The sequence below is a fragment of the Vombatus ursinus genome, unplaced genomic scaffold (assembly GCF_900497805.2).
Source record: "Vombatus ursinus unplaced genomic scaffold, bare-nosed wombat genome assembly UNPS02014791.1, whole genome shotgun sequence".
In the NCBI taxonomy this organism is placed as follows: domain Eukaryota; kingdom Metazoa; phylum Chordata; class Mammalia; order Diprotodontia; family Vombatidae; genus Vombatus; species Vombatus ursinus.
The window spans coordinates 80,404,322-80,421,725 of record NW_020954569.1 but is presented as its reverse complement, the minus strand read 5'-3'; the positions used below and the strand labels follow the sequence as shown (position 1 = coordinate 80,421,725).

Genomic DNA, 17,404 nt, shown 5'->3' with positions numbered 1-17,404 from the left:
CCCTGCAGGTGTTTGAAATCTCTAGATTTAAGAGAGCTCTGTGGCATGCCAAGAGGGGAGATGAAACCCACACTTTCTCACTGCCAAGTCCACGGTTCTTTTCCCATTTTCTGTTTGCATCCTGTGAACCCTCTTCCTCACATGACACCCATGTGGTGGTTCAGAGAAATGCTTGGGCAATGGCTCTCTCAGTAGACAGCACAGTATACTCACTAGAGAGCCTCTTCTCCAGTGTCCCTTGGCCTAATGCTCTAATCCCTGTCTTATCTGTTTCAGGTGATTGAGGCTGATAAACCCCAAGATCCCAACTGTCTGGAAGGATCCCGGGGAAGCTGCAGAAGCCCCACCATGGGGAGCTGCCTGATGAAGTGCCGGAGCCGTTCCCAAGGTAAGTCCTCTTTGATAGAGAGTACAGGTCCTGCCCATGAAAGGGAGGTTGAGAGTGCAGTATAGCCAGGACCCAGCCTAGAGGTATATGGATAAACCCATTAATAAGGTTAGCTATTTCTTTCCATGAAGCCCCTAAATAGTTTAGTTTGGAAGGAGGCTGGCAATGGCACAATGTTTGCATTGAGCTAGGCTTCCCAAACTGAAGCTTTTTATTGGCAGTATAATGAGGTGAAAGTCTATGTCTCTGTTTGCCTTAGCCTACTCTTAAATTTCCTGTGTATTGGGTTCAGTTTATTTCAATGGGGCTTTTTAGAAGGTGATCACACCAACCCAGTAGAGTATCCATGGTGGCCTGTCTCTCCAGCAGACATGAATATGCACAGATATCCTTACTCCAAAAAAAGGGGAAAAGAAGAAGTTTTCCATCACCAAGCCTCATTTACGCTACATCTCAAATAACAAGGAGTGGAAACAAGGTGGAATTAGAGATCTCAGGCCAAATAGTTTGCTGCCTTCTCAATCTCATCAGCAGATTCTTAAATTGTCAATAAGTATGAGCTTTCGCAGAAAGTCGAGATTATTCCCCGGAGGGAATATTTAATATCACTATGATTAAGTCAAGTACCTTCTTAAATGCATTAGTTACACTGAACAGCAGCTACACCTGCTTCATAGACTTAAGTCCCTCCCCTGTTGGCCTATTCCTCCACTCTTCCAATTGCTCTTTTTCCATTTGAGATGATAAAGGACGACCTGTAAAGTACACTTATTTATGAAGTTGAATGAACCAGTGCATTGTGGTTTGTTTGTTTTTTTTTAATGAGGCAATTGGGGTTAAGTGACTTGTCCAGAGTCATACAGCTAGTAAGTGTTATGTGTCTGAGGTCACATTTGAACTCAGGTCCTCCTGACTCCAGGGTCAATGCTCTATTCACTGTGCCACCTAGCTGCCTGCATTGTGATTTTTTTGGGGTGGGGGGAGGAGAGTAAGTATCTACAACATAGAGGGCATGGTAGGCAAGCACAACAGAAATGATGTCAAGGTTAGAAAATGGGATTTTAGAAGAGAAGAACTGAGAGAGTTTACCTTCTCATTTTAAGACTTGCAAAGCACAACACGTAGTATTCCACTGGATCCCCACATAGCCCTGTGAGGCTAAATACTGTCATAGTCCCAACTTTACAGATGAGGAAATTAAAGCTCAGTCTAGCTTTGGTCACACAGCTAATAAGTATCAAAGGCAGGATTTGAACATGGTTTCTTCTTGATTCTGGGTCCAGTAGTGCAGCTAATACTTCCTTATTATCTCTGATAAAGAAATGGGTGACATAAAAGCTGGTCTTCTAATGTTATGTGACACCCCCTCCCAAGTTTGTCATGTCTTTGTCTATGCCATCTCTTGAATATGTCCCCTTTTCTCCCTTCCCAAAGCCACCACCCCTAATCCAGGCCCTCATTGCCTCTCGGCTGGACTACTGCAACAGCTTTCTAATTACATCCTTGCTTTGAATCTTTCTTCACTCTCATCCATTCTCCACCATCCTCCACATAGATGCCAAAGTGACTATCCTAAAGTTCAGGTCTGACCAATTAGCCCCTCATCATTAAACTGCAATGGCTCCCTTTTACCTCCAGGATCAAAGATAAAGTCTTTCTCTCTTTTTTTTGACAAAAAATAAATTTAGAACCCTTCACCTGGGAGCATCTGCAAAATGAAGGCATGGACTCAAAGACATCTCAAGTCTCTTTCAGCTCTAAATCTGTGATCCTAGGATGATCCCATGACCCCAAGTCAGTGATCTCTAAGGCCCCTTCTGCTTGCCCTTACCTCTTGATTGATTATGTTTCCCCTGAATGAGTGAAGCATCACTGAGGTTCAGATGAACTCAGCAATGGTCCAGCAGTGGGCATATAATCAGGAGTGGTGCTGGAAAATATTTAACAACTAGCCAGTGGTGGGAGGAAATGTATGCATGATACACTTTTAATCTTAATCTGAATCATTACCATTTTCTCTATGACTTTATTAAGTTCAAATGATCAACAAAACAATAAATCAAGCCTGACTTTTTGCATTTGGGGATTTCTGAAGTGCAAATACATTGAAAATTTGACATGAGCAGGCTCCAGCAGGCTCCTGAGTATATGACCTCATGCTGCTAGGTTACGAAGTGGATAACAGATTGGGTCTGGAGTTGGAAAGATCTGAGTTCAAATCCTATCTCAGACATTTATGAGCTATGTGACCCTAGTTAATTAAGTCACTTAACTCCCTTTCCTCAAATGCAAAATGAGAATCATAATAATACATACCTCCCAAGGTGGTTGTGAAAATCAGTTGAAATAATATCTGTAAAGCACATATCACAGTGCCTGGAACATGGTAAGTGCCTCATAAATACATATTCCCTTCCTTTCTCCTGTGCAGTAGTGTCAGAAGAGTCTGAATGTGCTCATCAGTGAGGCTGTATCTGCATTTAAGAACATCATAAGTACCTTTGCACTCTCTAATGCTAATCCTTTTGTTGTTCAGTCGTTTCAGTCTTGTCTGACTCTTTGCGACCTCATTTGGGTTTTTCTTGGCAAAGATACTGGAGTAGTTTGCCATTTCCTTCTCTAGTTCTTTCTACAGATGGGAAAACTGAGGCCAACAGGGTTAAGTGACTTGCCCAGAGTCACCCAGCTAGTAAGTGTCAGTCCAGATTTGAACTCCTAAAAAGAAATCTTCCTGACTCCAGGCTGGGCACTCTATTACTGCACCACCTGGCTGCCCCAGTGATAACCTTGTGGCTATTCCAACCATCTTTTAAGTTCCTTACTCTTTTCGAAAATGAAAAGCCCACATCAGAGATATTTAGACTGAACTTTTGAAATGCAAATGTGCTGGCAAGTAGAGAGCCTAATTATTTGTCCTGTTAAGGATAGGGACCTGACCTATAATTTATTGATTCAGGAACACCTAGATGAAGAAACACTTTCTGCCCATGTAGGTTGGCCCCTTCTCTGAACTTATGCTTACAGAATGTTGCCTAGGGCATTGAGACAATAGGGGGCTTACTCAGGGTCACAGAGCTAGTATATTTCAGAGGCAGGACTTAAACCAAGGTCTTCTTGGATCTAAGGCCAATTTTCTATCCACTACCCCATGGTTCCTCTCAATTACAACTATTAAACTTATTATTAGACTAGATTTGTGAAAGTAATGACAGACACAGCCTAGGGTATCAGGATGTGGATAGGGCTAGGTAGATGAAACTAAAATGAGATCAGGTGGAGCTAGAGGATTCTAGGATGAACTGAGGCTTGGGGTGTTTCTGTGTGTGTGTGGGGGGATGGTGAAGCAGGAGGAATTCTCAAGCAATATGTCATATAATCAATGAAATGGAAGTGCTAGATAGGATGGAGGTAGTACAGTGGGAGTGTGGCTGTGTCTTGTTCATAGACTTTTGTACTGTCTTTATTGCCAGGGAGTTCTGCTTCAGAAAAATTAGTTTTATATCTCCCATCTCCCAAAAGGGATAATTGAAGTTGATGTTGGAAGTCTTCTGGCTGTATTTAAAAAGCTCTTCATTAAGGTTTTGGGACAAAGGTTGTATGTCCCTCCCCCACTTCCATAATGGAGCTTTATAAAAGGGCTAATAAATATGAATAACGGATCAAGTCCAAGGCATCCCATTCCACCCTGGTCACATGGAGTGAAACATGGTACAATCATGCCTAGTTTCCTTTTATATTGTTTAGCTGGTGAATAGGCACCTGGATAAAATTGAAGGTGTGGCCATTGGGCAGGTGTCAAGTAAAATGATGGGAAAGCCTTCTAGAAAGTTGGTAGCTTATAGATTTGTAAGGTGGTTTTATTGTAAAAGATGTACAAAGATTCATTTTGAGAAGTCAGTTGCTAGAAGGCATTTTCTCCTCTGTCATTTCAGAGTTAATGTTGTATACAGCTGACACTTATATGAACTTGTTTTGTTGTAAACTAACCATCTGAGTCAGTAGTGTGATATTGTTCAGTTGCATCTGAATCTTCACGAAAGAAAACCTATTTGGGGTTTTCTTGGCAAAGATAATTGTAGTGGTTTGCCATTTCCTTCTCTAGCTTATTTTACAAAAAAAAAAGAAACTGAGGCCAACAGCGTTAAGTGACTTACCCAGGGTCACACAGCTAGTAAGTGTCAGCCCAGATTTGAACTCCCAAAAAGAATTCTTCCTGACTCTAGGCTGGGCTCTCTATCCACTGTACCACCTACCTGCCCTCAAAAGTGTGATATGGAAACCAAAAGCAAACAAATATATGCAAGCATGGGCTGCAGGAAGGAAGATGTAATGATCAGGACCAGGGAAGTTCCACTTTGCCCTGGATTGATCAGATCACATCTAGAGGTTTCTTTTTTTTTTTCTAGTTCTGGTTGCCCCATTTTAGGAAGGGTGTTGACAAAACAGAGAGCATCGATAAGAGGGCAACCAGGATGAGAGGGTGAGGGGCCTCAGGATTGTGTCATCAGATAATCAGTTGAAAGAACTTGAGATGTTTAGCTTCAAGAAGAAACTTAACCCAGTTTGAAACCTTGGCCCCACCCTTGACTCCTCACTCTCCCTTATACCCAATCAGATGCCAGTTCTTCATGATTCTACCTCTAGAACATCTTATCCATCTCTTCCCTTTCTCACACCGTCACAGCAGTAACTCAGACCTCCATCGCTTCTCACCTGTACTTTATAGCAGCAAATTCCTAGCTTTGTCTTTGACCTCTTCAATCTGTTTTCAACATGGCTCCAGAGTGAGATTCTGATCACATGGGTCACCATTGTCTTCTCAAGAGGCTTCAGTGACTCACTATTGCCTCAGTGTAAAATACAAATGACAAATACCTCTGTCTCCAAACAGGTAACTCTCCCAGATAACTCTTCATTTTCCATCAGCAGTTCTGTTTGGTATGGATTCTGGGGAACACCATGCCTCACCCAGGACAAACTGATTACCTGAAATCTCATCACCATGCAAATTGACTCAGTTTAGAGAGGGCTCTAATGGCCAGAGGATGGCTTTGGGAGAAATGTTATTCGTCCACCCTCCAATCAGAGGGGAAAGTGCTGAGTATCAAAAACTGAGTCCATACAGCTCGTAAGTGGGAAATCCCAGGACTCAAACCAGTTCCTTCTGACTCTACTGCTCTCTGCTGCCTCTCACTACTTATTTTACATGTATGTATTTCCTTCCATGTGTGTGTCTATAAAAATATATGTAAAATCTATATTTATCTATATCTATCTACATTTTTATCCATATCTATGCCTGTATCTATATATCTATATATCTCTATAATCTATTTCTATCTATGCTGTCCCACCCCATCTAGGTGGTAACTCATTAAGGGAAGAAACATTTTGACTTCTTCTACAAGCACTTAGTACAGTGCCTTGCACATGACAAGTTTCTGATAATTATTTTTAATTGATTGTGTCATCCAGAAAAGAATGAAAATTAAAGGGAATAGTATGGCATGAAGATGGGATGGGACTAATTACCATCATTAAGTGATCTTGTTGATTACAACACAGAAACTACTTAAACACAGAGAAAAATAGAATCTCAGGGATCTCAGAGGTCTAGTCCAACCCAAACCCAAATAAGAATCCCCACCATAACACAGACAAGTGTCCATCCAGCCTTTTCTTGAAGACCTACAGAGAGAAAGCACTACTGCTTCTTCCCAAGGCCACTCACTCTACTTTTCAAAAGCTCCACTTGAGTTGGGCTTTGAAAGAAACAAACGATTCCAAAGAGGCAAAGGTAAGGGGAGAGCAGCTTCCAGAATAAGGCATAGAGGCAGAAGATGAATTGTCACGTACCATGAGCAAGTCTGACTGGTACACAGATTGTGTAAAGGGGACCAACATGTAAAAAGCTTGTGAAGGTAGACTGGAACTAGATTATAAAGGAATAAAAGAGGCTCTTGAGGAAGACTGTCCTACTTTTGGAGATATCTAATTGGGGCATCTAGGTGGCACAGTGGATAGAGTGCTGGCCTGGAGTCTAGAAGACTTATCTTTGTGAGTTCAAATCTGGCTTCAGACACTTACTAGCTGTCTGACCCTGGACAAGTCACTTTAGCCCTGGTTTCCTCAGTGTAAAAGTGAGCTGGAGAAGGAAATGGCAAACCACTCCAGTGTCTTTGCCAAGAAAACCCCAAATGGGGTCACAAAGATTTGGATACAATTGAAAAATGACTCAATGACAACAACAAAATAATTGTTAGAAAGTTCTTCCTTAAATGATAAACGTTGGCGAAGATGTGGGAAAATTGGAACACTAATACATTGTTGGTGGAGTTGTGAAATGATCCAAGCATTTTGGAGAGCAATTTGTAACTATGCCCAAAGGGCTATAAAAATGTGCATACCCTTTGACCCAGCAATAACACTTCTAGGGCTATATCCCAGAGATCACACAAACGGGAAAAGAACCTACATGTACAAAAATATTCATAGCAGCTCTTTTTGTGGTGGCAAAGAATTGGAAATTGAGAGGATGCCCATCAATTGGGGAATGGCTGAGCAAGTTGTGGTATATGAATGTGATGGAATACTATTGTGCTATAAGAAATGATAAACAGGCTGACTTCAGAAAAACCTGGAAAGACTTGTATGGTCTGATGCTGAGTGGAGTGAGCAGAACCAACAGAACATTGTACACAATAACAGCCACATTGTGTGATGACTAATATTGATAAACTTAACCCTTCCTGGCAATACAAGGATCTAAGACATCTCCAGAGGCCTTGTGATGGAAAATGCTATCCACATCCAAAGAAAGAACTATGGAAGTCGAAATGCTATTTTTTTCTCTTCTGTTGAGTTTTGTTGCCTCTTTCTGATGGTTCCTCTTATTGGTTTTAATTTTTACTTACAACATCACTAAAGTGAAAATATGTTTAATATGAATGTATATGTATAGCCTATATCAGATTGTGTGCCATCTTGGGGAAGGTAGTGAGGAGGAAGGGGGAGAAATATTTTAAACTCAAAAGCATATGGAAGTGATTATTGTAAATCAAAATAAATTGACAAAAAAAATTTTAAAAAAGAAGAGGGGTTGCCCACACAGTGAAGGGAAGGGATAAATACCCCAAGTGATGCACACATATCTACAAAATATTCAAAGAAACAGATGAAGGTCTCTTAAAAAAAGAAAAAAAGAAAGTTCTTCTTTCAGTAGAACACAAATCTGACCCTCTGTGACCTCTACCTATTCCTCCTTGTTCTTTCTTTTGAGGTCAAATAGGAAAAGTCCAGACCCTCTTTTACACAACTGCCCTTTACATTTTTGGAGGCAGCTATAATTCTTCCCCCAGTTGTTCTCTGAGCTCATCACCCCTACCTCCTTCACCTGATCCTCCTATGGAATGATCTTCAGGCTCTTCTCCATCCTGCTAACACTCTTCTGGATGCTCTTCAGGTAATCGGTTTCCCCTAACCAGTACTCAGAACTGAACACAATACTCCAGGTGTGGTCTGACCCAGGCAAAGTACAGCAGGGCTTCCGCCTCCTTAGTGCTGGATGCTGTGCCTCTCTCCCTTCCTTAAACTGAAGGTTTCATTGTTGACTCCTATTTACCTTGCAAACCACTGATAAAATCACAGGTTGGTTTTTTTTCCCAATTAATAGTGTTTTATTTTTTTTCAATTATGTGTAAAATTAGTTTTCAACATTAGTTTTTGTAAGATTTTGAGTTCGAAAATTTTCTCCCTCTCTCCTTTCCCTCCCCCCTCCCCATGACAGTAAGCAATCTGATATAGGTTATGCATGTACAAACATATTAAACATATTTTCACATTAGTCATGTGGTTAAAAAAGAATCAGAACAAAAGAGAAAAACCACAAGAAAGAAAAAGCAGAAAACACAAAAAAAGTGAAAATAGCATGCTTTGATATACATTCCGACTCCATAGTTCTTTTTTCTGGATATGGATGGCATTTTCCATCATGATTCTTTTGGAATTGTCTTGGATCATTGTATTGCTGAGAAGAGCTAAGTCTGTCATAGTTGATTGATCATCACACAATGTTGCTTTACTGTGTACAGTGTTCTCTTGGTTCTGCTTACTTCACTCAGCATCAGTTCATGTAAGTCTTCGCAGGTTTTTCTGAAATCTGCCTGTTCATCATTTCTTATAGCACAATAGTATTCCATTACATTCAAATACCATAACTTGTTCAGCCATTCCCAAATTGATGGACATCCCCACAATTTTCCAATTTTTTGCCACCACAAAAAGAGCTGCTATAAATATTTTGGTACATGTGGGTCTTTTCCCCTTTTTGATGATCTCTTTGGGATACAGACCTAGTAGTGGTATTGATAGATCAAAGGGTATGCAGTTTTATAGACCTTTGGGCATAGTTTCAAATTGCTCTTCAGAATGGTTGGATCAGTTCACAACTCCACCAACAATGCATTAATGTTCCAGTTTTCCTACATCTTCTCCAGCGTTTATAATTTTCCTTTTATACAGATTCTTTAAAGTATTGAAGTGATGTTAATTATTTCAAATGAGTGAGAGAGAGGCTGCAAGTGCTATCAGAACTTAGAATTGAAAAAAATCACTTTGAGCCCACTTCTTAAGAAAGTCGAATATGCATTAGGCCTGGAAGAATGGGTTGGATATGGATGGATGGAAAGAAGGGGGTGGAATGGGCTGTAGAGAGGAATGTTCCAGAAAGAAGAATGATCTAAGGCAGAAAAGGGGAAGGGTAGATTCTCCTAGATTCAGGAAATGTTGAATAGGCCAGTCTAGCTGAGTTAGTGGGCTCTTTGGTGAAAGGAGCAGAATTTGAGAGTGGAAAGGGAGTTTTAGACTAGACTGGCAAGAGCCTGAAGTGCAATGCTAGGGAGTTTTTTTCTTTATCTATTATTGTGAAATAGGTTTCATCCCAAGTCATTTAGATACAGGACCATCCATCATGAACACTCTCTAATTTATCTGTTTTGTAAGTTTCATGTATTGGGTTTTCTCAAAGTGAAGCACCCTGATATTCATCATCATCTAGGCATCCTCTGATTATTTCTTGGCTTCTCTTGGATCTTTTAAAGAAATTTTTCTGGGGAGGCAGCGTAGTATAATAAAGGGATAGAATTGGACTCAAAAGTCCTGAATTCTAACCACAACTCTGGCACTTTCTGGCTGTGTGACCTTGAACAAATCCCTTGGCCTCAGTTTTCTCATCTGCAAAGTAGAAAGATTGGATGAAATGCAATAACTGCAATTCATAGAGGGCTTTAAAATTTTGGGTGGGGCATTTTTGGGCTTTTATCAAAATAATCTCATTTGAGCCCAACAATCACTCTTTAAAGCTCTGCTTAAAAGGTATTAGTATCCCTATTTTACAGATGAGGAAACTGAGGTTCAGAGATGTTTTAACTTGCTCAGATTTGTCCAGCTAGTGAATGTCAGTGTCATAATTTGAACTCAACTCTTCCTTACTCCAAGTCTTTCACTCTGTTAATACACCACAATAATATGAAAAGTCCTTTTCCTGTTCTAAATTTTGTGATACCATGACCCTAAGTTTTCATGCTGGTAGTTACATCTGGAAAGAGAAATACTAGCACCAATGATTTAAAGAATTGCTGGGTGAGAGGTGGTTGCTGTTATATATCCTCTAATGTTTTGCTCAGACTGGTTATAAAATGACCCAAGTATCCTAGTGTTTACTGCTTCCCCAAGGAAAATGTTTTGCAATCAACAGATTCATTTAGAGAAATTTTTTCCTAAATCAAAACCTAAAGTTTCCCATATTTAGTAACTCTTCTTGAAATGAAGAGAAAGTCCCCTGGACATTACTATACTCTTGATTTACAAAATTTGAATGCCCTGGAGCATGGTCTTACTGCCTTCTGAAATGCAAACTTCTCTTTGACTGCAGAGGAAAATCAGAACTTTAAACATTAGTCACTATTAGCTAATATTTAGCTCGTGGAAGACAAAATATCTAGCAATGCTTTTGTGGATTCATCTGAAATACTTTTATAAAAAATAAAGACATAGGTGTCCATCAGTTGGGAAATAGCTAAACAAATTGTGGTAACTGAAAGTAATGGAATATATTACTGTACTAAAAGAAATGATAAATATGAAGAATTAAGAGAAGCAAGGAAAGACATATGAACTGATTCATAGTAAGGCAAGTAGAAACAGGAAGACATCATGACTTCACAATGACTGCAATGTAAACAGGACAATACAATGAAACTGAGATTAGTCCTGAAGAACAGTTGTATGAAAATGAACCTTCTTCCTTTCTTTGCAGAAAAAAAGAGTAATGATAAAGGAAGCAAATCAGGCATTTTTCTGTAGCCATAACTGAAGGATGAATTCTTAACCAAATAACAGCTAAAGGTGATCACAAAAGATAAAACAGATAACTTCGATTACATGAAATTAAAAAAAAACTTTTGTGCAAACATAATTAACAACTAATAGAAAGAGGGAAATGGTCCACTGGGAGAAAAAAATTTTATATCAAATATCTTTGATAAGGGTCTGATAGCCAAAATATATAGAAATATAGAAATAAAAACATATACGACTAAAAACTATTTTCCTTTAAGTAAGTGGTTGAAGGATACCAACAAGTAGTTTTTAAAAGTTTTGGAAACTAGTAACAATGAGTATGAAAGATCACCTCAAACCATTAGTCATAAGAGAAAATGTACATCAATATCATTTAGATATTTCATCTCATACTCAGAAAATTAGCAGAGATGGCAAACGACAGGAATTGTCAATGTTAAAGAGGTTGTCGAAAGATGGGTACAGTAAGACTGGTGAAACTGTAAATTGGTCCAGCTGTTCTGTAAAGCATTTTGGGATTATGTGAAGAAACTGATTAAACTGTACATATCCTTTGACCCAGAATTCTCTCTGCTAGGCATATATGCCCCATGGAAGTTAATGACAAAAAAAAAAGGTACCACACACACCAAAATTATTCATTTTGTAGTAATAAAGAACTGGAAACAAAGTAGACACCCATTGACTGGGGAATGACTGTAAACATGTGATGGTCACAAATGTATTAGACCATTACTGTGTTGTAAGAAACAATGAATAAGATCAGTGCAGAGAAGGGAAGAGGAGTAAACATTTAGTAAGTGTCTATTATGTGCCAGGCAGTGTGTTAAGATCTTTACAAATATTATATCATTTGATCCTCAACCTATGAGGTATGTTATTATTGTTCCTATTTTACAGTTTAGGAAACTGAGGCAGTCAGAAGTTACTTAGCTAGGGTCACAAAGCTAGTACGTTGTTTTAGGCCACATTCAAACTTAGCTCTTCCAGACCCAATATCCAGTACCCTCCACTGTGTCACTTAGCTCTCTGTAGAAAAGCATGAGAAAACACAGAAACTGATGCAAAATGAAGTAAATAGAATAAGGAAAACTATATATACACATACAAACATACATACATACATTATGTACATATATACATATACTGACTATAGCAATGTATGTGGAAGGAAAAAACAAAACAATTGAAATTGCTTCTATGTGGATCATGGAATCCATCTCAAGAGTGATATTGGGTTAAGGAATAATCCACTGCATTTCCAGCCTGGAAAACATAGAGAGACCCAGTCTTTAATAAGGGAGAGGGAGAAGAAGAGAAGGATCTTAAGCAGTCTAGCAATGAGAAAAATACCTTGTATCCATACGCCACTGAAATCATCTACCTCATACCTGCAGGTAGCTTTGTGTACCCCATAGGACATAGTCAAAATCAAACATCCTCAGTGTGGGTTGACAGTGCCCTACAAATATTTGAAACTGAAAATTATAAACAAAAGGATAAGGGATTTTTTTTTCTGGACACCTCTGAATGAAAACAAATGTCTGTCTCCTTTCTTCTTCCATGTTTTGGTCCACATGGAGAAACTATCTGTTTACAGATAGCGATGCCAACATGAGAATGGGCCAGGATGTCGACACACTGGCCTATGCCTATGTTGGCATCTCTATCTGTAAACTGCACCTAACACAGTACCTTGTACTTAGGTAGTCCTTCATAAATGCTATTGAATTGAATGAAAACTTTTTTTCAGTAATTCAATAATTTATTCATCTAAAAAAGTGTGTAAAAGTATATAGCTCTCATCCACAAGTACATATGAATGACATTTAAAGTGGAGGCCTTTTATTATTGTTTCTTTTTATTAAAGTCTTTTTAGTGTATTGTACCAGTGATATACTATAGTTTTTTTTTAAATGAACTTCACATATTTTTGTATTCTTTCAAATCATCTGCTACATGTAAAAGAAGCTCACTGCAAAATGCTTGAAGGAAAAAAAAAGACAAAAATTCACAACTTCCTAGAAATGTACAGCTTTTACATTTGATAAAGGTTCTGAAACATATATATACACGCATACGGGACAATCCCTTCCACCCCCCTCCACCCCTCAGCTCAAACCACAATAAGAGTTCTAATTTCTGCATGATCTCCAAAATTAGAAATTAAAAAAAATAAAATAACTTCTGGGCTTGTACATTTCAGATTAATTCAGTAAAAAAAACTCACAAGTAAAATTATGCATATTTAAGGGAAATATTATACGGACTTTCACACAGAAGTACATAATAAAATTTTTCAAAAATCTATTTCCTGAATGAAAACTCTTTAAAAGTACTTCTAAGACATTCAGATTTTGAAATCTCAGCTTTGATAAGCTAGGTAGAGAGTAATGAAGTTTTTATCTTGGGTGAGCCCTTTTAAAATTATGTTTATCTGAAGTCAAAGCCCACAGCTGATGGTTTTTAATATTCCTGAACTTAGGGTACTATGACCCATCTGCAGATTGCCATGCCTATCTGCAAATGATGCAGTTTCATCATTTAGATTGTAAGATGTATCTTTTGAATTCAATTTAAAAGATTTTGTCAAAATTGTCAAATCTTTGAATATTATGATAAATGTATCTCTAGCCTTCTAACACCTAAAAGTTATAATTTCCTGAATCAGCAGGTAGTCTTATATAAATGTTACATGGTCTAAATGGATATTTAATTTAAATGTTTTGGGTGGATTTCTTAAAGTGGCGATTTTGCACATGGAAATTAAAAAGTCCTTCCATTTTTATATATCTGCTCCTGACAGTGGGAATCTACTATTTAACATTTTGGTCCTAAAAGAAATAAATGTATCTATCTCTAGGAAATTTAAAACCAGCTGCTAAATCCATCTGCTATGAACAGTCTTGTCTTTATTTATTGCATTATCGACAGCTGCTGTATCATAATTGTCAGTTTGGAACAAATGTACACATTGCTCCTTGTCTAAAAATATTCAGTTTTATTCATTAAACCAACTGAGTTATTCTACAGATGTCTTCAGAGAAGAGAGATTTCTCCAAAGCCTGGCATTAACGGTCACAAGGCATGGAGAAGCAGGTGGAGATCTCAGTGGGTAACTGAGTGACAAACAAAGTACCTTTCATGGTACTAAGCAACTGAGCCAATCTCTGCCTTACGATAGCTGTAGATGGACGTATTCTTAACTAGCTGATGCCCATGTCTTGGGGAAGCAGTGTGTGCACAGTGGTTAAAACACTGGCTTTAAAGTCAGGAAGACCTGGCATGAACCATGGGTCAGATTGTTAATTAGTATAGGACAAGTTATTTAACCTTTCTCAGCCTCAGTTTCCTTATATGTAGTAGAGGGGCAATAATAGCACCTACCTCAGAAAGTTGTTTCAAGGACCAAGTGAGAACATAGGTAAAACTCTTTGAAAACATTAAAGCAGGGACAGTTAGGTGGTGTAGTGGGTAGAGTACCGGCCCTGGAGTCAGGAGATGATGAGTTCAAATCTGACTTCAGACATTTACTAGCTACGTGGCCCTGGGCAAGTCACTTAACCTTGATGGCCTCCCCCCGAAAAATTACTATTATCATTATAAAAAAATCTTTTTTTTCTTTCTAGGAGGTGCACCTCGTCTAGAATCTGTTGGAGAAGATGATGAGCTGACAGTAGAAAATGGTGACCCCGGTGGGGAGATTTTGGAGAAGTTTTCTCGGAGTGCCCGCAAACATTCCCTTCCACAGCAGCTTGACTCTGTTGGGGCAAGACAGGTCAGTCTGATGCTCCTGCTCTCCTAACTGCCAGGGCAGTACCTCGGGCCCCTGATCAGGCCAAGGAAAGGCCTTAATCTCTTCAATTTTTCTAGTCTGCAAATTAGCCTGCAAGGAGTTGCCTTTTCTCTTATCAACTCCAGGAGGGCACGGACTAACTCCTTCATTTATCTTTATGGAGACAAATGGGTCCTTTGTACTATCAGCTATGTGCCCTGATCCACAGATAAAGCTGATGGATGACATGAAAAGATCTATATGATCTGATGCAGACTGAAGTAAGGAGAGTCAAGAAAACAACAGACAAAATTACAACAATGGAACTGGAAATGACAATGACATAACAAAATATCAAAAGAAAATGTAACAAAAGGCAGCACGGTGGTGAAGTGGATAGAGTATCAGCCCTGGAGTTAGGAGAACCTGAGTTCAAATTTGGCCTCACATACTTACCAGCTGTGTGACTTAACATACAAGTCACTTAACCCTGATTGCCTCCCCCAAAAAAGTAAATATAACAAAGTTATTAAGATCAAACAGAACTTGAATGGAGAGATATGAGAATGCACCCCCAATCCACTCCTTCATAGAGGTGGGAGGTCTACAGGTGCTACACAATGCATTGTTTTCAGCCTTTTTCAATGCATCAATCAGTTGTGCTGACTTTTTTCCTCTCTTAAAAACATACCATTTATCTCATGAAATGGCTCTCTGGGAGGGGGAAGAGAGAGATACATGAGACAACTGTGGTGATGTAAGAAACAGAAAATATCAATAAAAACTTTAAAAGTTAACAGGAGAAGCAATTATGCTTTGGCATCAGGACTCTCCATCCTGTCTCTCCAACCCCATCTCCTAGATATTATCCTTTCCATGTACTCTACACTCCATCATGGAATACTCTTTGCTGGCCCTAGGATATTCCTTGGGGGTTTTTTTTTTACCACCTCTGTGCCTTTATTTGTTTCATTGCCTGTGCCTGGAATGCTTTTCCTGCCTACCTTCTAACTACTGAGTCCTAGTCATCCTTTTAAGCCCAGTTTAAAGGCTGCCTCTTCCAGGAAGTTTCCTCTGATCTTTTTAGGTGGCTGTGATCTTTTTCTCCCCTTTGTACCACTCAGACAGTACATTTGCTTGTTCTTCTGTAATGTTCACTAATATCACAGTTTTGTATCACAGTTATCTGTGTATCATGGAGCAGCTAAGTGGCACAGGAGATAGGGTTCCAGGCCTGAAGTCAGCAAGACTCATCTTTGTGAGTTCAAATCTGGCCTCAGAAACTTACTCGCTGGGCGACCCTGTCAAGTCACTCTACCCTGTTTGCCTCAGTTTCCTCATCTGTAAAATGAGCTGGAGAAGGAAATGGCAAACCACTCCAGTATCTGTGCCAAGAAAACCCCAAAAGGGGCCACAAAGAGTCTGACACAACTGAACAACAAAAGTGTGTGTATCATATCCATTTCCTAGAGCAGAAGCCTGAGGAGGGTAGACTGCAACTTACCAAAACATCACTTCACCTCCGGTACTAAGCACAGTGTTCTGCACCCAGGCATTTAATAAGTTCTTGGTAAACTGCTTGGATCAAAGATACCTCACTGTTCTGGAGGCATTTGAGGTGACAGAGCTATGATAGGGTGGATGGGATAAACTGTCTCTGGTCAGGCTGGAAGGCATTCAGCAGTGCTATTTTCCAACAGGACTTGAGCTCAGGAGGAGGAAAAAGGCCTATTAGGAAATTTCTGGATTCTCCATCCTGCTGTGTGTCTTGGATCTGAGAACTGAATTCAGCTGCCAGGAGACAGTGGGGCCTCACAGTGGTATCCAGGCTGTGGTCGAACCCCTATTATTTATCTAGTTCAGCCACCAAACACTGGCGTGACCTCTGTGTATGTGTCAGACTAAAGGGAAGAAACTTCAAATAATGTATGTACAGTACTTGGCAAACTTTAAAGCACTGTATAAAAGTCAGTAGTAATGGTGAAGGTGGTAATGGTAGAAATAGGCTGACAGGGAGAGGAAGACAAGTATTAAGTCATTTACCATCAAGCAGCAGTTTAGTGTGGCAAAAAAAAAAAGTTGGACATTTTGGTGCCAGCCTGAGGAATGAGAGAGTCCAAATACTTGTGGGCTGCACTGAAGCTTCACATATATGTATCACAAATACTTTTCTGCAAAAGAATCCAAAGATGTATGGATATGACAATCACCAAGTAAAATAACAAGAATGAAATTAATTATATTTTAAAAGGCTAGAAATAGCCCCTTAACAATGTGAGGATCCTTTCCCAGTTGTATGTCTGTTTATGATCAGACTGGTTAGAGCAAAAATCAGAACTGATAAACCAGAAGACAACGAGAGAGAGAGAGAGAGAGAGAGAGAGTGAGTGTGTGTGTGTGTGTGTGTGTGTGTGTGTGTGTGTAGATGGTAGATGTGTGTGGGGAGGAGGAGGATGCCATAGCATGAAAACCACCCCAACTTGACTGACTAAAACAAAATATAGAAAAGACAAATTAGAACAATTCACGTAGAAGTCTGATTATAAATCAATAGCTTAGCATAAAAGAACCTAAAAATTACCTCAGGCAACAAATTCTTTAAACTTGCCTAGCAGACAGCCAAGGGAACATTAGGGGAAGCTAAGGGCAATACCAGTTCAGAATATAAACTCACAGCAGAAGAAAGATCACAAGAAGTGTCACCTCATAAGACATAGTGAAGCAGTGAAAGGAGAAGCAAATTTAAAAGCTTGAAGAGCTTTAAGAGCTTAAAAGACACAACTGAACATCACAATCTCAAGAGCATTAAAAAATGAAACCAGAAGGAGGATATCAAACAGATGGAAAATGGAAAAGATCTGTAAAGATTTTTTTAAAAATTA

The 17,404-nt window shown here is 39.2% G+C and overlaps 1 protein-coding gene across 6 annotated transcripts in view; it reads left to right on the top strand.

Annotated features, from left to right (window-relative positions):
* The window catches only part of PDZD2 (PDZ domain containing 2), a 367,396-nt gene that overhangs the window by 281,732 nt on the left and 68,260 nt on the right, over nt 1-17,404 (top strand). For all 6 annotated transcript variants that reach the window (XM_027868865.1, XM_027868863.1, XM_027868864.1 and 3 more), the window contains 2 exons: nt 277-388; nt 14,377-14,525. In XM_027868865.1, the coding sequence (XP_027724666.1) occupies nt 277-388; nt 14,377-14,525 (261 nt within the window). The remainder of the gene's footprint in view (nt 1-276; nt 389-14,376; nt 14,526-17,404) is intronic.